This window comes from Malurus melanocephalus, unplaced genomic scaffold, assembly GCF_030028575.1.
Source record: "Malurus melanocephalus ecotype Western Australia unplaced genomic scaffold, MMel_1.1 scaffold_509, whole genome shotgun sequence".
Taxonomy (NCBI): domain Eukaryota; kingdom Metazoa; phylum Chordata; class Aves; order Passeriformes; family Maluridae; genus Malurus; species Malurus melanocephalus.
In genome coordinates this window covers 113,696-136,203 of record NW_026623741.1, presented here as the reverse complement: position 1 = coordinate 136,203, position 22,508 = coordinate 113,696, and the positions used below count along the sequence as shown (strand labels likewise).

Sequence of the window (22,508 nt, the reverse complement as noted above, 5' to 3'; positions counted from 1 at the left end):
TCTCTCTGCTGCGCTCCGCAGGACTCGCCTCGGTGCCGGCCCCGCGTCCCGTCGGGCCCTGGCCTGCCCAGGGCGCGGGTGSTGGAGGGGATGCGGGCTTGCCGGTGGGGGGGTGGTTGAAATAAGCTGTGGGCTGTAGAGGCGTCATCTCGGCGAGATTCCCGGCTCACGGACTGCCCTCCGTGATCGTAACATCGGGCGGGGGTCGCTTTCCTCTCTGCCCCACGGCTGGSGAGTGTTGGCTGGTCGTGGTTCTTGGGGCTTATCTTTTTGTATTCCTCAAAGAAGAGTTCCATAACTTCAGGCTGCTTCCAAAGGTTAAAAGCCTGCGAGTACCCTGTGGGGAGGATAATATCCCTACCCCACTGTCTCCAAACACTTTTGGGGTCATGCTTCAAACGTGTGGTTCTGTGATGGAGGAGGACGTTTTTCTCTGGGCCTCTTCCTTCTCTTCTGAACTTCCTGCTTGAGATCCAGTGCTGGTTTTGTGGGATAAGGTTTGACTTGCCCATATAGTTTCAAATAATCTGTAGAAGACAAGGATGCTGCCTTGTTAACTCCCACAACATCTGACTCAGACACCTCTTTTATAACCTACAGTGAAAACTATTCTGTAGCACAGTTAATAACTGTAAGAGCAATTCATAGATACAGTGCTTAAGGAAGTTAATTCTTTGCTTCAAAAATTACTAAATGCCTGGTGGCATGGGACAAAACCTGAAGGACCACAGATGCTTAATCAATCTTAAAACACAGTGTTGTTTGTAATCCATTTCTGTGCAAACTTTGGATATGGGAATTTGTACTAAAAAAAGACCTTTCAGATGTTATAATTTCTTAGGTTGATTGTCGTGCGATGTTTTGAGTATTTCATAATACCAGACAAGCTTGTAACATTTAAAGTAGTTTTAGACAGTTTAAGAAAAAAATGAGCTGTCAGTAAATAAATTCTGGCAGAGGTGAAGTTTTCTGTTACCTGATAAAATGTTTTGATCTGATAAGTATTATCTGTGCTTTGTACTGTAGTTTAGTTTTGTAAGTGATATCTTGAGTTGTCTGGCACTGAAGTAAGTTGAATCACTTTACGTCGGTAGATCATGAGTATCATTTCTGATCCTGAATTTTCTAGGGTTTATATGTTGATAATTTCATTTATAGTTTCCTTGTTCTTTTATTATGTTATACTTCCTTATTTGGCTAATTTGAATTAGTGTTCTGCCCTTACACTTTTTACTTTCTATTCTTTTGTCTAGAGCCTGACACTTCCATTTCTGCATRTCTTCCAGATGATGTATGCACACATTTTTCTTTCTACCACCCTCAGTAATGTTTTGTCCTAAAACAGCTGATGGAGTTTAGGATCTGATTCTTTCCAAAATCTCCCAATGAATCGATCTTCTTTCTTTCCTGTCTGTCTCTGGCTTTTCTAAAATGTCTGTTGTTYTTTTTCTGCTTGTATCACTTTCCAGAAGAGCAGTAAAACAGTGAAAAGAGAACAATGAGAAAGCTCTCTTTTGTTTAAAAACCGTGCTGTTTGTAAGAGTAATGTAAAAAGCCCACCTTTGCCTGTGTGCTCTCTGAAATATGTATTGAAAACAACTTGAAAATTGTTTCCTTTTGGCCACAACAGGGAGGTTTGTATTTATAATTACTTTTATTCCATCCTGGGCTGCAGCACTACTGCTAATGAGCATTTGCTGTTGGCTGCATCTGTTGCCTTATTTTCTGCTCCCCACCTCCCATTATTTTTAAGAGCACAGGAAGTGTCTTACCCCAACTCACAGTAAGGTGAGAGATGCGAAACAGTGATATTCTGAGAAATCTTAGTCATTTCTCTAGCAAGATCATCTGATAATTTTTGTRACATAATCAGTGTCTTCATATATTGACTTATTCATTCATACTGCTCCATTTGCAGTCTGTGGACTGGGGTTCACTACAGTGATGTGCCCAGTTGCACTGCTCTCTGCCTGAAGCAGATACCATTGTGTCTTTTTTTTCCTCCTCATGCAGTTGGTTTGTTCATTTTTTTTTTCATGGCTGAATGTCTGTAAAAATTTATTAGGTAAGATTGTGAATAGCAGATGCTTCCTAAGAGACTCTAAGGGAATTATGTTCTGACTTTACCTTTCCTGACATTTGCTGTGTAAGTATCTTGGTTTAATATTTTCAAAGCTTTTCCCTGTTACAGATACAACTTTAGTGCCTAATCTTCAACTACACTTTTGCCTCAAGTCAGGAAGGTTAAAGTTTTGTTCTACAKTGYAGCTGCTGTTAACATTGTTACCTGGAAACATCACTCCTTTATATGTTGACAATATATCTGATGGTGGTAGTAATACTAATGCATGTTTAAAGAGTATTGCATGATGAATCTCTTTCATCTTGAATTGTGCTGGAAAATTTCCCGACATTGTGCTGTTACTAAGCTCAGGGAAATGYYAGTATAGTTCTTGGAAATGCTTCATCAGTTTTTCTAAGAAAGTTGTGTATTAACACYTTCAGTAAAAAAAGTAATTCTTAGCTGGTAATGCAGTATTGGGCAGCAGTACTTGTGTCCCCAAAAAAGGAACATTTACCAGTTGAAGTAGTTTTTTTTCTTTAAATGTGTCTCAACCCTTTAGTGCATTCTTTGAGGTGTGCAACTTGTGTTAYGTTCTTAGGTTTGGAACTTTGGGGTTTCAAGCCCCTTAGCTGAAGGTGCTCAGGTGCCCATATAATTGTGTTTTCACACGTGGTGTGGTGGTGTTTGAAACACCCAGAGGTTGCTGCCAATAATATTTAAGAAGGACTAGAAATAAATTATGTTTACCATGAAAAATACAGGACAGGTAGACGAGTATTGAGCAAAGTTTGCATTTTCCATTGCTCTGTACACTGTCATTCATGTTGCCCTTTAATGGTGCTATAATAGCAGAAAATTACCAGTACCATCAATTGACAAACCCCTAGAGGATAGGTTGGAAAGGTGAGGAGATGGTGAACACAACATAATAGAGAAAGCAGAGAGAAAATACTTCTGGTGAAGGGAAGTTATTGTTGCTGTTTGTGTGAGTGTGCTGGTATGATATKGAAGACTCACATCAGAAAGAAGCTTTCTCATCAGCCTGGAGACTAAAGTAAAGTATTTCCAAATTACCAAAATGTGGTTAAGATGATACACTTTATGGATTTAATTATGTTTGTTGGTCGAAGCTTGGATCCAGTACATTTATTTCTATCAGTCTTGGTAGCACAGGGAGATTGTTCTGTTGAGATCTATGTGGCAAGTGATGCTGTTTTCAGCCTTGCTGACATTTCAGTAGCGTTGTGTAGGAGGACCAGAGAAATTCCCAAGCTCTGTCCACGTGGGGACTCTGCTAAGCTGGTCTGGTTTTGATCAAGGTAAATCCTGCAAATACCTCTTATTCTGCCAGATTCCTGTGATAGAATCTCAGTTCTGGTGTTTGCCTCAAGCTTCATTATTCTCTACAGGGAGCTGAAGGTTGGGCAAACATGGGGCTCATGGAATATAAGCATGTTAATTGCYGAACTGCATTTATGTAAGGCAGGTTTTTCTCTGAAATGAGAAATTACTGTTGCCATCTGCTGCCTTTGCATGCAGCAGGGCTCTTTCTGGGCCACAACCACAGAGCYTGAATTAGCAGGTGCGTGGGTTCACCAGTGTTTGTCAGATCTTTTCTGTCTTGAATTATCACTGACAAGTGCCAGCTCTCTGTTAGCTCTTCAAGRGGGTATTCATGGTGGATTTTAACTTACAGACTGGCTTATTTGTGTTTTGGTGTTTTTTCTGATTATTTAGCTTCTCTGCTATCAAGTGTAGCTGGAGTTATAGTAAATCATTCCTATTCAAACCTGAGAGCAAGATTTCACTGAAGCCTTTTCAGTGGTTTCAGTCTGTAATATATGACTTGCCAGGTTTGATTTAATGTCTTCTCTGAGCCTGTAAGAGACACAAACTTGCTGATTGTCACACTGAATTACGAAGGTTTTTTAACATGTTCTGCTGCTCAAAGCACTGGAATTTCAGGATGGTTGCTTTTACTTGAGTCAGCCCAAAGTTTTGCCTCTGTGTAATATTATTCGAGGACACTTTTTGATAGACATTTAAATTCCAAGAACCCAATAGCATTCTCTGCTTTGTCTAGCTTGTATTTAAATCGACATGAGCTGCATGAATGGCAGAACTCAAACCATCGGTGYGTCTCTAGACGGGTTTTTCCCAGGGCAGCCGGTGCGGGAGCGGAGCTCATCCCCTCGCCCATCGCGGGCTGTGCCGGTCCCGTGGTGCCGAGCTCGGGGTTCTCCCCCCGGGCCCTCGGGGGACCGGCCGGCCGCGTCCTCCCCCCGTTACATCGCTGTAATTATCGGTGCGAGCAGCGGGAGAGATTCCCGGAGAGGCGGAAGCGGGGAGGGCCCGCCCGGCACGGCTCCGCCGCGGGCAGCAGGACGCTGCGAGCCCCGGGGCGAGAACCGGCGATAGCTCCCGGCGGGCCGGTGGCGGGGCCGGTGCCGGCGCGGTGCCGCTCCCGCCCCCGGGGCCCCTGGGCGGTCATTGGCCGCGGGACGCGTCACTCGGGTGAGCCGAGCCCGGGCGAGCGACGGCGGGAGGAAGCGGCGGCCGCGCCGCGCCGGGCGGAGGGAGCGGCGCTGGGCGCGGCCCCGGCCATCGATCCGTGCCACTTCCCCTAATGGCCCGTCTCTTCCTCCTCCTCCCCCTCCCCTAGGGCGGATCGTCCCCCGGCCTCCCTGTATGTGAGAGACGGGGCCGGCGCCTCGCACGGAGCCGAGAGCCGCCGCGGGAGGAGCGGAGGCTTCGGGGAGCGCTTCCTGCCCACCGCCCGCACCGCCGGGCGCGGCAGCCCCAGCATGGAAGCCATCGCCAAATACGACTTCAAAGCCACCGCGGATGACGAGCTGAGCTTCAAACGGGGGGATATCCTTAAGGTAAGTGGAGGGCTCGGACTCGGTAGTTCTTTCTTTTCCCCTGTACTATTCAGTTTCTCTCTGAGTCTCTTCCTGTCCGTCTGACCTAACSCTCTTTTGGGTCCCCAGAGAATGCCATCTCCTTTTAATAGGGAGCCTCAAGAGCTCCTAAATCCCAGTCACAGCTCTGTGAGAGCAGGAGAGGCTACCTTGTTTTAGTATTAAGCATGCATCCCAAGTCTCTCGATTCTCTCTTCTGAGACTGGAATATTTCAAAACTTAGTCATAAACACGGCAGCAAATAAGCAGAAGTACAAGATAAAGGGGAATTCAGTGTAGAGATTATGAGAGGAAGCCCCATAAAGYAATCAAGATCAATTTGGTATTCCTTTTCTTTTCCTCCTGCCAAGGATTCTAATATCAAAGAASAGTGATTGGATTATTTCTCAGTAGATAATCTTTTAGCATCAGACTGTCAAATATTGAAGCTGAGTTTTATCTTCAGTCCTGATGAACTCAAGTTGATAAGCTTGTGGCTGAATATATAATAGGTCTGTGCAGATGTRAGTGAATGTTGGGAGTGCATTAGAGGAATTTTGGTCTATAGTTCTTTCAATATATCAAAGGCTTTTTAGGCTTCATCTTGGCTATATTACAGGAATTTGAAAAAAAAAAAAAAAAACAGTTGAATTTCTACAGCTGTARTAAAACTGGACAAACAGAACAAGCCCAGTCCCAACATTTTATTTTGGGAGGTACTAAAATACAAAAATCCTAAGTGATTTGGCCTCAGTGAAGTGTAGCTCAGAGCTTTGTTGCTCCCATTAATAAGAGCCATATTGCAAAATGCTTTAATGGAATTCAATCAGAGTCACTATTTCGCCAAAAAGGTGGGCTTTACCTTCCTAGTGTAGATTTGCTGTTAAGGTATTTTTAAGCTGCTTTTTTTTTTCTAAAATGCTCTGGGTAGAAGCAGTTTTGAGAGGTGCCTTTCTTGCAGATGTAAGGCTGTAACTGTGTGTATGCTGACAAATCAAGTCTTGCAGACCTCAGTGGGATTACTCATCTGCTCAACATTTTTGCTGGGGAAGGGCTTGATTTTAGCTACTATTTTACAATGAGATGGAAAAAATAACCTCTCTTTGTAAACTCAATATGTGTCTTTTACTGCTGATATTTCAACAACATAACTGTGGTTTTGTTAAGAAGTGTGAGGCCATCAACAGATACAAAAGGTRTCATGCTTTGAGATTGTTAACTTGTGATTACATCTGTATATATCCTACACATCCCTGGCCCACAATTGGCCTAAAAACTCCTGTTAGACTYGTACACCTCAGTGCCACTGTGTGTGTAAATTACCAGGATATTTCCTTGGGCTATTTTTAAATGTTTGAGACTCAGAATTTTGGAAACCTTTTGTGATAACCTTGCATTTTTTTTTTAACCTGAGCTGTATTCTTCTATTTTTGGTTGCTACTAGCTGCCCTCAACTTTTRTAGTTTATTTGAAGTAGAGTATAGCTGAAGTCAGCTTGTAGAAAATGCTGAACAAGGAGGAAGAATGAAGTRTAACAAAATATAGTTAATTGTAAAGTGTATTTTCAGCTATTTTCATTTAGTTTGGTATAGAAGTTTGCTGAAGTACGTGAAAAAAATATAGTAAAATTTGCATTTGTTTATAAATTTGTTCTTCTCTAAGGATTAAAGGAAAAATAACTTCTTGTAGTCTTTTTTAAGTTTAGTCTGTTGAAAGTATTGCACCTCTGCACTGTGGTTGATAGCAAGATGTTCCTGAGTGCTATCCACTCGATGTCATCCCATATACACAAATTTTGTCACACAAATAGAAACAYAGTGGTATGTGTCCTGTTACATGGCATTAATAATTATATTTTTCCTAGAATACAAAGAGGGGTTTTCCTACTTTACCCAAAACCTAGGCTGAACTGTGTAGTGCCTCACAGCGTTGGTGAACAGTTCTTCAATCTGTATTTCCTTTCTTTTCAGATTATATTTATATGAAAATTCTCGCAAATTTTACACATGTRCTTCATGGTTGTATAAACTGAGTCATAGAACTGGTAAATTCTTCAAGATYATCACTAAAGTCAATGGAAGCATTAGGAGTTTCAGGAATCCTTCAGCACAAAGTTGAACTGAGTGCTGTGCTCCATGGTGAGATACACTCTGTAAAGTTGGCAAATTTTGGATAATAAACCAAATTGAGTTAGAACTGTTCCAGTTTACTTTACCCAAAYTGACAAACTTCTGTGGCACATTGCTGCTTTGAAAAATCTGTTTCACTTCAAATGTGTTTGAGGTTGTGGAAATCAATTCCCACCAGAAATGCCGTATCTGTTTGTTAGAACTCTGCTCATGACTGAAAAGTCTCAGGGTGTCCCAGTCACGTGCCCCATGTGATCTCTCTCATTAACCAGRTCGATCCTTCTGTCCTCAAAAGAGTTGGTAAGAGGAATAAACTTGTAACATGTTGAGTGCACCTGCACCCTTCTCTCTTTAGTGTCCCTTGCTGAGGACCAWGCATCACTTCATGTGTAGTGAAGGTGCAGGTGTGAGATAGCTGTGGTGATGCACTCCAGAGACCCACCTTAGCCTGATGGCCAGTGGAGGATGGCAAAGGATTGATTTGTAGCAAACTAGCTGCACAAGGAAAGAACTAAATCTGTAACACTTCAGTTCCTACTCCTTGTAGTCCATATTTCTCCCTGTGGAGAGAGCAKGCAGAGATGCCCAGTCTGGCTGCTCTGACCTCAGCAGATAACTTGCCTATGATGTCATGTGCCATTACTGCTGCCTACCCACAGATTCAGGACCTGATTGAATAGCACTTGAACTGGAGCCATTAAGCTGGTTGTTAGTAATCTTGTGGCTGGTTTCCAAAAGTGAGTGAAGATAGTTGACCTTTGGCTTGCAATTGTAAAACAGCTGAGTGAAGAGGAAAAGTGCTTGGCCTTTTTTTTTTTTTGTGGGCACTAGGTGGTAAAAACTGCTTCTATGATTTCTGTAACCCTGTACGGTGGGTCCCTTACCCTTCTGTCCAGTGGCTCTGTATCACTCAGGAGATGCTCACTGACAGCTTTCTCTAAACTTTAAACACTGTAAGCACTCCTTTCTGAGCCTTTTCCAAAGAAAGGCAAGATTGCTGCTTCCTTCTGTGTCTTCTGCCACTGCTGCAGCTCTTGAGCTTCRTGCTTTTCCTGTTGCTTCACAGGAACTTGTTGCTGCCTGGGGTCCTACTCAGGGGATGAAGATGGCCTGTCCTGTTACTTGAAAAAGGAAAATAAGGAACTGAGGGATTCCTACTTGAAATCTCAATTTACTATTTTTTCACTTTGAACAATTGACAGTTGCCCTGATGCTTTTATAGTCTTCACCCCTTTCATTTGCTGTATCTATTGAAATTGGGAGGAGTTAAATTCAGTCTCTGTGTTTGTTATTCACTTTTTATGTCCCCCAAAACTATTGACTTTCATGCTAAGTGACAAATAGCGAGTTCTAAAGTGTGCTAATAGTTTGACAGGAACCGGGGGAGAGGAGAGAAGGAAAATCACCTTTCTTTGTTGTCTCATTGTGATTTCTTTTCTCTACTCCTCCTAAATCTAATCAGAAGTGTACAGTTAATGCCATGGTGCTCTGAGAACTGTTTCTGTGTGATTAATTCAGAAGCACTAAACAATATCTTGAATGTTAGAACTGTTYTGGTTTTAAACTATAAACCACTGCTTTATTTCCTCTTTCTCCTTCTGTTATGGGGTTGGGGCATAGCTGGAGAGTCTTATTCTGAAGAACTGAATAAGTTCCTGTTCCCAGCACTTGTCAGCATAATTAATATGGGGGGCTTAGAGATTGTTTTTATGACTCAAATTGTTCAGTGGTGTTTTAAATAGAAGGCCATCATCTTGAATTCTGAGGTTTTCACTTTTGAGTGATGCATAAACCAGCTTCCTTGTGTGCTAAAAGAAGGATTTCCTTGACAGGATTTTGATCACTTTACAATTTAGTTCAGCGAAGTCAAGATTATTTTTCCCACTCTGATCATACACTTGACAGTTGCCACAGGTTCTGTCCACATGAGTGTTTGTCACCACACTTATTTTTTTTGTCAGCCTTTAAGAGGATTGAGTGTTTGCAAACAGTTGATGCTGAGGTGGCATTTTCAGTTCCTGCATGAAAACCATTTTTCTGTGTCAGGATACAGTGGAACAGTTTTGAATTGAGGGAGGAATATGATAAATGAGGGGACCAGTGTCTCCCTTCTGCTCTTTCCTCTCCTTTGCCTGTGACCTCACCTGCATTGGCTGTTATGTCGTGATGTCTGTGTTGGAGAGCAGAAATTCAAGAGTAGTGCCAAGATTTTTTCTGGTTTGGGTGAAATTGTCTTCACTCYCTTCCTTCCTCTTCCTTTCTTACACACTCCTCCATCATTCCTCATTTGTTGTAAGGGGATGGACTCAGTGTGGTCTTGATAAAGCTTTTAATATGGGAGAAACAATCTTCTGAATTAATGATTAAGCCAAATTGCAAGCACTATGTGCTTTATAGTGAAATAGGTCAAATGTTGGAACAGGTTGCCCAGAAAAGTTGTGGAATCCCCATCCTTGGAGATACCCAAACAAGTCCCTGAGCACTCTGATCCAATTAGAATTCCTTTGAGCAGGAGGGTGAATTGGGTGACTTCCAGAGGCCCTTCCAATCTCCATTATTCTGTGTCTTAGCTGTGAGTGGCAGCTCTGCTGTGTGTGGTGGTTGATTTGTAGGGGTGTGCTTAGGTCACGTTCCCTGGCTGGTGGCRTTGAATTAAGATGATAATTGCCATCGATATGTCATCAATATTGTAGTCTAAGGTGGCAAAACTGTCAGAACATTACAGAGACATAAAATCGAGTACAATTATCTGAACTGTAGTTGACTTAGCAGCCTGGTGGTTTGAGATATGTGTCACAAAGAGACACTGCTATAAGGGGCTGCAGTCTTCTGATGTGCTCAAGTCTTCAAGGACTAGTTTTAGTGCAAACTTTTCAAATACTGTTCCTCTTATGTATGAAAGTAATTTGAAGGTGGGTTATATTCTATTAGCCAATTTCTGTAGGCATCAGGGTGAAGTGTGTGGGAAGGAAATACCTATCCTTCACAAAGTGTGTGTGCCCAAAACATGTGTGTTCTATGTTTGTAGGAGAGCTTGGACTTGCTTAGATCAGGATTGTGGTGCTCAAGGTATTTCTGTGTGACAGACATAAATATGGAATATTCCAGTCTGAAGGTGTAAAGTGGTCTTTTCAAGCAAGAAGTAAAYATAGTCCTTCTTAAATATGGCATCTTTGTTTTAATTTAGAAGCTTTATGTGATGATTACTTTAACTTGTCCCWGAAAGCAGAGAAAGATGAGCTCTGTGAGCTACCTGAAGGCTGCAGGGGTTCTGAGTGTTGAACAAACATTGATTCAGGCTAGTGGTCAGCTCAGCTGATTTTGTGAYACTGCCTTAGCATGTGTTGCATTCTGTGATAATCAGGGAGATGGTGCTAATTTGAAGCTCAGCTGCCTTTGCCAGTTTAAGAGAGGAGCTGTTACAGCCTCTCTGCGAGGTCCAGCTTGTGATACGCGGGGTGTGACAGACTTCTGACAAGTGTTAGCACAGGCAGAGCAGCAAATCACGTTTTGGTYTGATAAATTATTTATCTGCTTTGTTCAACCTGCATGTCAAACTGCAGCCAACGTGATGTGCTTTTATTTACTGGCAACACAGAAATGCTGCCTCCTCTCTTTGGTGATGTTTCTCTTAATAGTATTAACTATTGTAATTAGGGATTTTCTGAGAATTTCAGATCAATAAAATCTGTTGTTCTTGGATATCTTGGGTGTTAAGTAACTAACTTTGATTTAATTTATTTTTTTAAATTAAAATGGTAAAAGCTTGATCACAGCTTCAGGGAAGAAAAGAGGGATTATGATTTTTAGTGGCACGTGTAAAGGATTGGGAGTGTATTCATAGATTTGCAATTTGTGTGCAGAGCCCTGCTAATTGCTGGAGGAGGAATCCTGTTTGTAGTGATATTGAGACTTTCCTGATTTCTCTTTTCAATTAATAAGGATCCAACTACTCAAGGGAAGATAAGGAACCCAGTTTTTCTATGTAAAGCTGATCCTACCATAAGCAGTGAACTACATGACTCCTTGCTAAAATCCCTCGTGCTTTAAAATTGCAAGGGACTCCCATAAATCAATAACTAAAGCCTAAACCTCAGGGAAAAAAAAGTGCTGGGCTAAACCAATTCCATTTTTTGAAAATGAAAGAAAATTAGGAATTGATGCCCTAACAACACTGGAGCCAATTTACCATTTCAAATTGAGCTAAAAGGGACTGTAATTTACCAAACTTGATTAATTTTACTGTAGAAATCTAAACTAGAAGAACAACTAAAGATAATATTTGGACATTTACACAGTTACTGTGAGACTGAAGTATTGTATTATTAGCTATTATACTGAAGATGGCAGATTTCCATATTTGCTCTTCATCCCTGGATTAAAACCTTGGCTAAATTTTTAATAATTCTATTTATACGTGTCTTAAAAGGTTTGAAGAATCAAAGCAAACTTTAGAACCATAACAACAAACAATTGTAAAAATCCAACAGACACACCTACATACACACATACCCACCTCCCCCTAAAAAGTACATTTGAAGCCATTCACAGAGTGGACATCAGCAAAGGATTCGACAGCAGATGTGACATAGTTGGAGATGAGTTTTGTTTGAATTTTTCTTGTGTGACTCTGTGGCATCACCTTTCTTCTGGTCTGTGGCATTGAATTGCAGAATGTCCTTTSCAGGTGTGACAGCAGAGGGTTGTTGCAGCAGTGACACCTGAGGTGGGTTGGTCTGCAGTGTGTGGTCAAGAGAATGGACTGGGTCTTCACTGTCTATAGCCAAACTCACCTCGAGGTGGCTGGAGTAATGATAATCCCACCATGGGATTCAATGTGAGTTACAAAACTCACCCAGGACTCTGGGTGAACACTTTGTTAATGGTTGAGCAGCTACTCTTAATTAACAAAGTGTAGCAAAGGGTGAGCTTGTTTCCCTTCTCCCTGCTCTCACTTTTATTGCCGGTGCTGAGGGGATGGGTCCTAGCCGGGGAGATGAAGCTGTGACTTGGKAATGGAATATTTGTATAGAAAAGTGACCAATGGAATGCATTTGTTCTTTCTCTGGTGCCCAGTCTTACAGCCTTAGAAATGGASCATTTGTGTAGTTATCTGTTTCACTGGGGCACTGGTGGAAAGAGGCACTAGGTCTTGATGATTTATTTTTTATTTGCTTTATTTAGCATTTTGCTAGTAAAGCTGCCTTTGATCTCTATCATTTCCAGTTTTCTCTGAAAATTKTGTTAGATTCAGAATGCAAATGAGTAGGTGACTTGTGTGTGTTCTGCATTTCRAGGCAGATCAGGAGACTGATACTGCAGCAGTTTGATACACAAGTTTTATCTGCAGTTTTATCCCACAGCTGTTCTTGCTCTTTCATTTCCTTTGCTGGCCCTGCWGTGGCAGTTATCTTCCAGGCTGGACAAGCACCAGTGACTGGAATAATTAATATACACTGAGAAATAAATTGCGGTTTTTTGATACTTWCAGCCTTGGGAGAGAAAGTAGGATAGGAGAATGCTTTCTATGATTTTTGGGGATGGGTTGGGTTTGTTTTCATTTTCTACATTGGGAAATGCTGGATAACGTTGTTTCTTTCCCTCAAATAGCCAAATCTTTTTAGACAGATCAGCAGCATTGTCCATTTCAATCTGTCAGGCCTGGGGCTTGTCCTTGTTTGTCACTTTGAGGCTCCTGCYCTGTTGCTGAGTATTTAAAGCACTGTGTGAGTGGCACATGCYTTCAGCTTTGAAGACATCTTGTAACACCTCCTAGGAGTAGGTGTTCAAATGGAACAGAAAATGTTGTGAAGCAGAATGTCTGTGGTGGAGCCTGAACTTGTTCCCATGGCTTGCATGCATGATTGGTGCCACCATCTGACAACTCAAGTGAGAATGGSTTTAACAAACTTAAGAATGTGTTTTTTCATGATGACATGTGCTAAACACACGGGGTTGTACAGCTGAGCTCTAATGGAGCAAAAAGTGAACTGACAGTCTCCAAAACTGCTCATGAAAATTATTTTTAGGGTATTTATTATATTCCTGAATCCCAGATGCTACTCTACAATACTTCCTGATTGGTTACTAGATGCATCTGGAATTTGCATTTTAAATGGTTGTGTTCATAATTTTCCTCAGCCTGTATTTCTCTCTTTATGAAAAGAATGGTGTTTTTCTCGAGATATTGACTAAAAGGCCATTTTAAAAATGTCATAAATGTCTCAAAGAGCTTAGGAGGCRTTTTATCCCCTTCAGGAACGATTGCTCACTTCAATTTCTGTACCTGATCTTGGATTCTTTTGTCTGCAACTGTTTGAGGTTGTGAAAAACAAATAGTCCTGGTATTGAGGATTCATCAAATCAGTTGGGATTTCATCCTGTGGTGGCAGGTCAGAGCAGTGACTGGAATAAGGCAAAACYGAGGAACAGCTATTTCTGTTTGGGAAGTAGATTGTCAGCCTCTGTAGAGTAATTAATTTAGAATGGTGATGTTCAAATGTTACTGCCCTTTATAAATRAAATATAAGAAGAGAATACTGAACAGAGTAGAATTATTCTGTTTGTACCTGCTGGATTTACTGCTTTGCATGTGTTCGTGTCAGCCTGCACGCTGTGTTGGGAGCTGCCTGTTGGCTCCACTGCAGCTGGACCTCATGCAGAGAGAGCAGAAAGCATCTTTTTTTTTCTTTTTTTCCCCTTCTCTTCAGCTGAACTGTAATTATACTGTTAGTCTCTAAAACCTCTTATTTAAATAATTTGTCTCTGGAATTCCTGCTTTCTATGTGGAGGCAACCTACTTCTTGCTCTAACTTGTACTAAAGCTCTACAGGTTTATGTGTGGAGGGGGAAAAAAAAGTTCTGCTGTTATGCAAAATTGTTTCCCTTGGGAGGAAAGGGGGGAATTCTTCATGAGTTATGTATGAGCCAGCAGGTTCCACTAATCATAGCAGCTCTGCTAGTGCTGAAGACTTGTMGTCTAAGCTAGTGAGAAATTGGTTTGTGAGAAATTGGCACAAAATTTTAAATTCTTGCAACTCTTGCTTAGCTTGAGTAAGTTTTGCCATTGTAAATCCTTATGTACAGTCAAATTTCGAGTATTCTTTTGTTACTTACACCTCTTTTGCATAAATATGAAAATGATACTTTAACCATTTGATCTAGTTTTTACTTACTGCTGTTAACAACAGATTATGGTCTKCTTGAAAAGAGCTGTGCTTAGATTCCTGGTCTAAGTGGATTTGTTTTAGAATAAATAGGATTTTAAGCTGCAGAAGTGTGTACCTTTTGTAAGTTCCTCTGGAAAAGCTGCTGCTTTTGCTTGAGAGGTATTTCCCTGAGCTCCTGTGCAGTTCTTGAGCTCTAATCTTTACTACTACTGGGGTTATAACTAATCATGGAAATGCTTGGCAGTGGGGAGGTAAACAAGGGTTCAAAGTGCATCCTACAGTTGCAGAAGAAGGGAAGAACCAAATGCAAGGAGGRAAATTAGGAGAAAGGGGCAGCTAAGGCCAGTGAACACTTTTAAAGATGAAATTTGACATTTAAAATGTTGCTTTTCCCAACCTTGCCTTCAAACAATAAYTTTGGTGAGGTGAACTTCAGCTTGACAAACATGCCTTGTCCAGGCAATGTCAGGGGAACCTGTTGTGCATATATTTCTCAGCTAAGTTTTGTTTCTGCAGTGTTTTATATGTYCTCAAAGACTACTTGGACAAGATCCTTAACCCTGGAAGTGCTCAGGCATGGGCTGGCAATTCAGCTCCCTGCTAGCCACTGGAATGGAGGAAGCAGAAGTTGCTTCTGCTTCCTCCTTGCCTTCCCTTCTGTCCCTATTTCTTAAAATACACTTTGCACCAACGCCTCTGCCCTACCTCTCCTGAAACTATAGTTTGTCAAAAACTGTGTGGATTTGTCTGTTTTGACTTTTTGTGTCAGGGTGTTTAAACTTCCAGCTCAAGCTATCTTGACACTTCCTTACTCCTTACTAGGAAGTGATGCATTCCTCTTTTTTTCTTTTTCCCTGAAAATTGCCTGTAAGGTTAAGAGTGTCACTTGCTCTCTGCCAGGCTAGGCAGCTGACTGTTGTGACTCTCCCTAAAATCATAGAATCTCTTAGGTTGGAAAAGACCTCTGAGGTAACCAAGTCCAGCCTTCTTGCCTAGAAGAATACAGATTGAAACTTGCAACTTTCTCTGCAGAGTCACAAAAAATAAAGATAACCAAAGTGATTACAGTTGACCCTGCAGTGTTTCCTGGCTTCTACTCTTCCCATTACAGCTTGTTGTGTCTGGAAATCTTGCAAGCTGTTACCTTTGCTCTCTTTAGGCAACGTAAAAAAGGAAGGGTCTAAGTAAAGAGAGGCTTCCAACATTTCTATAAACTTTGCTGAGCTTTCTTTCCTTTGAAAAGTTTGTGTTTCAGTCCACCTGCCTCTGTTTGGATTACAAACACCTGCATGATGTCGCAGTAAGATTAGGGGCACTGTTGATGCTRTTTTCATGATGAGTAATAAATTCCCCCTAAAGCTTGTTTGTTGAGAAGAAAACATTTTTAACTCTCCAGAAAGGCTGAAGTTATTAAACATAGAGCATTTTTTTTTATAAAAGAGCTGCTCTGCAGGCTGGTCAGATACTGAAAATGATCCATGAGTGACTCAGGTGTGCTGCAGGTTGAAATTCTGTGGGAATGGCTGAACTACCCCCAAGGGTATTTTTCTGAACCCTTTGGGACTCCCTAGTTTCAAGTCCTCACAAAGAAAATACTGTTACACAGTCTTCTAAGTTTGCTTTGACTSTGACTGGATTTAGCTATTCTTGGTCATGACTGCAGTCCACCCTGAGAAGTCTGGCCATACCTAATCAAAATCTTTTAAAAGTACTYGTTTTCTCTCACTCATGGTTCCCAAAAGTCCCAGTGTACTTACTGGGGAGAGACAGGATGTCATCCAAATGGGTGAAAACTAACTCCCCTGTCCTAATGGCAGGGATCAAGTAGCACTCCTAGGATGTGCTTGAATTTGCCAAGGTTTATCAGCCCCCACAGACAGATTTGAGCTGATCTTTCACGTGGCCCTTGTACTGTGCTGCCAGCTACCTGTATTAGTCACCTTTCTCCCACTCACTGTTGGTTGTCATAGATAATATTCAGTTTATTGTACCTTTATAATGGATTATACTTTAAGCTTCCTCCTATGAAAGTAAATTCTAGCCATCACAATGTTATAATATTGTCCCATRTAATTCTGGGACTTGTTCCCATATTAAGTGAATGATACAATTTTCACAATTAAAAGTAGTAGAAAACTCTGTTCCTCTGTGCTTTGCTGTTCTCTGAATATTTGCCATTTTAGACTGGGCTAGATGTACCCCTCCAATGCTGGCTGTATGGGTCAGATGTTTAGCCCTGGACTAAGGTCATCTTCCTCCTTGTGTAAGGTGTTCCTTCAGTCAGGCTGAAGTGACTCACTCAGGAGGAGGCTGTGCCTGGGTATTGGTGGCCACACCTTCTCTGCATCTTTCTAAATYCATTTTGAGTCCATCTGTACATTACAGCATGAAATTCTCATGTGAACATGTGCTGTGTGGAATGAAGTTATTCTTCATTTGAAACATGCTGCCTGGGAGTTCTACTGATTTTCTCTTTTCCTTCCCTCTCCCCTTCGAGAGACAATAGGAAAAGATCTTTCCTGTGCTTCTCATGGGGAGAATTGATTTGCAAATGTCTTGTCTTCTGAGGAGGTTGTGAGTCTGATCTCTTACTGTCTGAAACCCATTCTGTACTTTGTTTTATCTGTGTTCTTTTTGCAACTCTTTTAGTTGATTTTAACCCATCTAAAAAATACTAAATATAAGTACTCAGAGAATGACACAAATTTAGTGTCAAAATATTTGTTTTGTTTCATTGTTAAGGGAAACAGGTAATGTTTCTAATTTATTTTCAGATTGCTGCCCCCCTTGATTGTGTTATAATTGCTGAGGAGTAACAGTTTAAAACCCTTAGCTTCATACAGTTACAGTTCTTGGAGTTTTTTGGTTGTGTTTTTCCTCATACATGCTATTTTGCGTACTGTATTTAATCTGACATATATCACTTGGCCTTTTAGTATTGAAAGTTGTCAGTGCAGCTGATTAATTTGAAGGTTTGAGTACATTTAATCATTCTCTTGATGAACTTTGCCATTATTCTGTCACTTCCTTGGWTTGCCCCTGAACCTGCAGCCAGTCTGGGGATCCTGTGGCACAGCCTCCCTCTGTTGTAGACGCTGACCCTTTGGTTTCCTTTTTAACTGCCAAGGGTGGAGTTCTTGTGTTGTTAATGAGCACGTTTGTGGGAATGAGTAGCCAAAGGCCTGAGCTGTTGGGTTTTTTAATGTAGCAGCCCGATTAAGTCCTAGAAAAGCTTTATGACTATTCCAGTTTATCTCAATGAGTGATTCATCTATCCTCTATATGGAGTTATATTTTTATTTGCTTCTACTGATTAAGTGGTAGTCTGAGGTGAAGACTGCTTTTTGCTTTTATAGCTTTGCCAGAAGAGCCAAGCCTCCAAATAGCTGCCTGAGTCAATTTAATTGGATATTCCCTGTACTTCCAGGGAGGTTTTATGGCTGTGGACTGGCTATATTGCTTCAAACCAGCTGGGACCAACCAGCATCTGTCATCTCATCATATGTATTGTAAAATCTTTAGATAAGGCCTGATCCTGGTTGGTGAGTACATCCCTGAGATGCCTTCCACACTCTGAGTTCTTCCCAGAACTCCACTTTTGGGAATGTTTTTGGACGTATCCACACTAATGTATGGTCTGAAAATCCCATTTTGTTGTGTAGGAACGACTGACCCTTTGTCAGGGCTCTGGGGGGAGTTTTCTGTGGTCAAGACATTGATCTCCYGATTGGAGTCTCCCAGTAAGGGAGAGTTTTAATGCCTTAGCTTTTATTCAGACTTACAATGGAAATACTGTGCTGCTATAATGTACTTGGAAGCTTAAAATTAGTCTGTGGTCAAATAATACACCCTTGGGTGTCAGTGACCTGCATTGTGATATCCCTTCCAGGTTACTGCAATGGAGCCATAACGAGTTCTATTCTTGTTTTAATTTGTTCTTGACCTGGAACAATTCATCTAATTTGAGACGCTAATTAGGAGATGGTTTTAGTTATCTCTGATCTTTTCTGTAAAGAATTTTGTGCCTCAGCTGTCTTAACTTTAAGATTCTGGAGCAAGTTACTGCTTTTGGCATTTAATATCTGCATTTCTGCATTATTCATATAAGGAGACTTTGATTTTTTCCTTTTTGCCCACAAGCCAAGAGAGCAGCAATAGACTTTTATTGTAGATATAGCTGGTGTTTCTAATAGTATGTTATATTAAAAASAAAAAGGCAGCATTTATCACTTTCATATTTTCTGTTCCTCTGAGATATTGCAAGTAGTGTCTCTTTTTAAATTTAAAAAATGATTCATATATTAGGATACTGGTTTTCTTCCTGACCCTGAGTAACTCTGAACGAGTATTTCTCATCCCAACCCATGTGACAGTGAGCGGCAGAGACTAGTGTAGGCTCAGTCTGTTAATGATACCAAGTTCGACTCCTAACTTGGTGTGAGTAAATTCTATTTAAATGCTTTATTTTTCTTTTACAGAGAGAATTGGACATGAACAAATGCTATTTTATTACTTCTGAAGTGAAAGAGGAACTTCATTGCACAAGGGGATTTTTTAAGCATCACTTTGATGTGCAGATGTTGCCCCCCCCTTTTTTTTTATTCTTCTCATTTTCTCTTCTCCCCTCCCTTCCAGTGTGTAATTCAGCAGCTTACTTTCAGTAAGCCCCCACAGCTGTGATTTTGGAGTTTTTGTGAGGTAGAATGGAAGTTAAATTTGCTTTGGACTTCTTGGACCTTGTACTTTCCTCATTGAAGTCAGAGTAGGAGCAGTGTTTTTGGCATGAGGGGATGTCACAGACCATCAGCAGCTCTGGCACACTGGTGGTCCTTGCTGTACTGTGCCATCATTCCTCRTCCTTTCAAAAGAGGAGATTATTGGTGTCTTTCCACTTTGTGCCCTTCATAATGATTTCTGGCTTCTTTCTGAGCTTAGACAAAGACCATTTAGTTCTGATGGCTTTTGTTGTATTAAAGGAACGATCCTTATCCTTTGCCATCTGATTCCATGTCTGTGGTTCAGATGTCCTTCTCTCTGGCTCCTCTCTCCATCAGTGGTTATCAAAGCGTGTTCTTTTTTCAGTCKCCTGAGGAGTGTGTATTTTTACAGGCTCTGGTGGGAGGGTGTTTTTCTTTTCTCTTGGAAAAAAGGCTAAACTTTCCTGTTTGGCCAGAAATTGTTGAGCTTTTTATGGTTAAATTGGGGCCACTGTGATTCCAGAATTTGTTATTCCAACTTTATGAGTACAGAATTGTGGGTGTTTCACTCTGTATCCTATTGGTTCTCCACTAATTGAACCTTCATTTAATGATGAGTTTTGAGAAAAAAGAAAAATGGATTAATGTTGGAATGAATCACCATTTTTTGACTCAGGCCTGTTGTGACCCAAAAATAGGCTGAACTTAAATGTCATTAGAAGATTTCTGGGATATAATAGTTCATTATCCTGTAGCAGCCTGAAAACAATCACACATTTCTTCTGAAAGTTATCATGGACTGAAGATCAACATGAGACRTTGGTACACCAGCCCTACTTTGTTTTTAGAGAATTTGGTGTGTTTGCCCTTCTGAGGTTTGCATATGCTGAAGGCACGAGTCACTGGGAAAGCACTGAGGAAGCTTTGTGCTGGAGAGGCTGCAATATTGGCACTTACGTAAAAYGTGGATAAGTGGATTGCCCAAGTCTTCCCAATAAAATTACTTAAGATACAATGTTAAGAATACTGACATGCAAGTTGTATGCCTCATGGTCAAAGACCTAAGGAAAACTAGAAAAGAAATGATGGATTTATAACTGAAAAAAGGGGTTTAGGAAGCTGTAGATTTGGAAAGATCACTGAGAATAACCACTTGGTACAGTTTGGTTTTACTGGCTTTTAAAACTGTTAGAATAATTTATCAGAACAACCCTCAAAGCAAAGTTGTGATTCAATATATTTTCAGAAAGGTTATTTAGCTGCAAAGTCCTCTAAAATCCTTGTTTTTCTGTATGTTTTTTAAAAATGCATGTATTTTTTTATTAATGTATTTGCCCTGTTGACTGTTTTTTTTTTTTTTTTTTTTTTTTTTTTTTTTTTTTTTTTTTTTTTTTTTTTTTTTTTTTTTTTTTTTTTTTTTAATTAAGGTTTGCTTCTTGCAGGCTCAGAAAAATTGAGTTTGGAGTGTACTTCATGTCTTTTCTGAACAAAGGTCTTCCAGTGCATTTGCTATTTGAAATCTTTTTCTCTTAGGAGARCCTGGCCAGGTGGCAATGACCAGAGTTAGATCTTTTAACAAGCTCCAGTGGTGGCTTGAACAGCCTGTAAGAACGGACTGTTTGAACTGGCTTTGAACTTCAAGTTATTGGTGCAACACCAGCATAATCCTGGTTGGGTTTTTCTTCTTGTTGTTTTTAAACCAACCAGGTGGGTTTTTTTGTTTGGACTCTTTTGAAGTGTGACTGATGAACTGCACCTGTCCATTGAAACATGAGTGCAAGGAAACAGCAACGTGCCCTCTCAGGCCTTTAAAAGCAAGTCGCCTAAAAACCTTGTTCTATTAAACAGCCTCTTTATTTTCCTTTCTTTCTCCCCATTCAGTGTTACATGAGCAGGGAAATCACTGTTGCTCATGTAATGTACAGTAAAGCTTCATCTCATTTCTCCTCGCTTTGTTCTGTTTGGTGAGATTGGAGACATCCTGTGAAAGTCTGTGAGTGGGTTTAGTGTTCCAGTGGTGCAAACTGCTCCCAATGTGGTCTGATCTGTTCTTTTACACTCAGAGGGGTTTTCAGGCTCTCGGGGTGCTTTGCATTATGCAAATAGGACAGGAATGAGTCAGATGATGTTCAGCATTCGGATCAGAAACCATTTGAAGTGTCTTCCTCTTGTGTGTGCCTGTCCCACTAACAGCAAGGAAGTGGGAACAGCTTCACAGTTACAGGAAAATGAGGAGAGTTCCCTTTTTTCTTAAATCACTCTTCAGAGTGATCTTCATCTCATTCTGAAGATCAGTCTAAGTAGCTGTCCATTTCCTCTTCAGTTCAAGATGTTGCTAGACATAARTCAGTAAAAACATTAAATAAACTTAATCAAATATGCACTGATTAAAACCATCACTCTGCAGCTGACAAATCTCTGATAAATATCATTGCAGTTCCTCAGTGGTAAATTAGTGGTTTAAATGCCTTAAACCCACTTTTTTTTGTGTTGTAGAAAACTGAGCTCTTTTGTCACACTGAGCCAAAACGTTGCTGGCTCTGTGCACCAAAATTGCCTTGATTTGTACAGGGAAAGATAAGCTTCATTAATTTCTCTTTATTTTAGTCAATGCTGCTTTATAACTGAATTTCTAATTTGGTTATGGAAGTCTTGTTTTAAAACAGGGTTTGCTTACATGCAGTTGGATTAAAGTTCTGATAGCAAAAAATCATCTCTGCCAAAAGGGTAAAGTTACACTATTGGTGCTGCTGTTCCTTTTGTGRGGATGGGATTGTTGGAGCAGCCCTGCAGAACTGATGGGCTCAGGTCTCCTCTTCTGGCCTTCCCCAGGGAACCAYCCCAAAAAGAAATGGGTGATAAGTGATTTTGGCAGATCTACATRTCTTCCCCACAAGGGAGAGTTAAATTTAACATTTTAAATGCGCAGATAAGAGGTGGGGCAGCAAGTTCTGCATAYGTACAAACAGGGCTGAGGCAATAGAGCTCGCTTTGTGTGGAGACCGATCAAATTCCTAATTGAGGCTGTGTCTATATAATACAATGCAAAATCACGAGGGCTGTGAGAGTGAGAACAGGCTTTTTGTGGGCTGAATTAAGACATGTTGTAAAACCATTGGCCAATAGCAGATATATGGGAGCTGTGCTCTGAGTTATGAAGTAATTAGTCTGAAGTGACAGGTGAACCTGCTCAGTAAGAGACTGGATCTTGTGGCACTTTTTTTTCCCCTTCCTTTGTCGGGTCTTTGCATAACTGTCTTAAAGTGCTGCTAAACTTCACATCGAACCTCAAAGGTGTCATGTTGCAGGACTGATTTAAAGAGACTGGGGCTTTTACTGGCCTGCAGCATAGGGCTGTTTTTCCTGGGAAATAGTTAGGAGCTGTTAGCTGCTTGAAAAACAATTTTCCGTTTATCTTACAGCCACCAGTCTGTTTTTAATTCCTTGGATGGTTTCTTGCTTACCTTTGTTTCTCTTAACAATGTTACTTAGTCCTAAGGCATCATCCTGATTCTATTTAGTGCTAAAATTCAGCATGCCTTTTTTTT

General features: G+C 40.8%; 1 protein-coding gene across 1 annotated transcript in view; it reads left to right on the top strand.

Annotated features, from left to right (window-relative positions):
• Positions 1-4,665: 4,665 nt before the first annotated feature.
• The window catches only part of GRB2 (growth factor receptor bound protein 2), a 44,993-nt gene continuing 27,150 nt past the window's right edge, over positions 4,666-22,508 (top strand). The window contains exon 1 of the mRNA XM_057381390.1: positions 4,666-4,947. Within this exon, the coding sequence (XP_057237373.1) occupies positions 4,870-4,947 (78 nt within the window). The 5' untranslated portion in view covers positions 4,666-4,869. The remainder of the gene's footprint in view (positions 4,948-22,508) is intronic.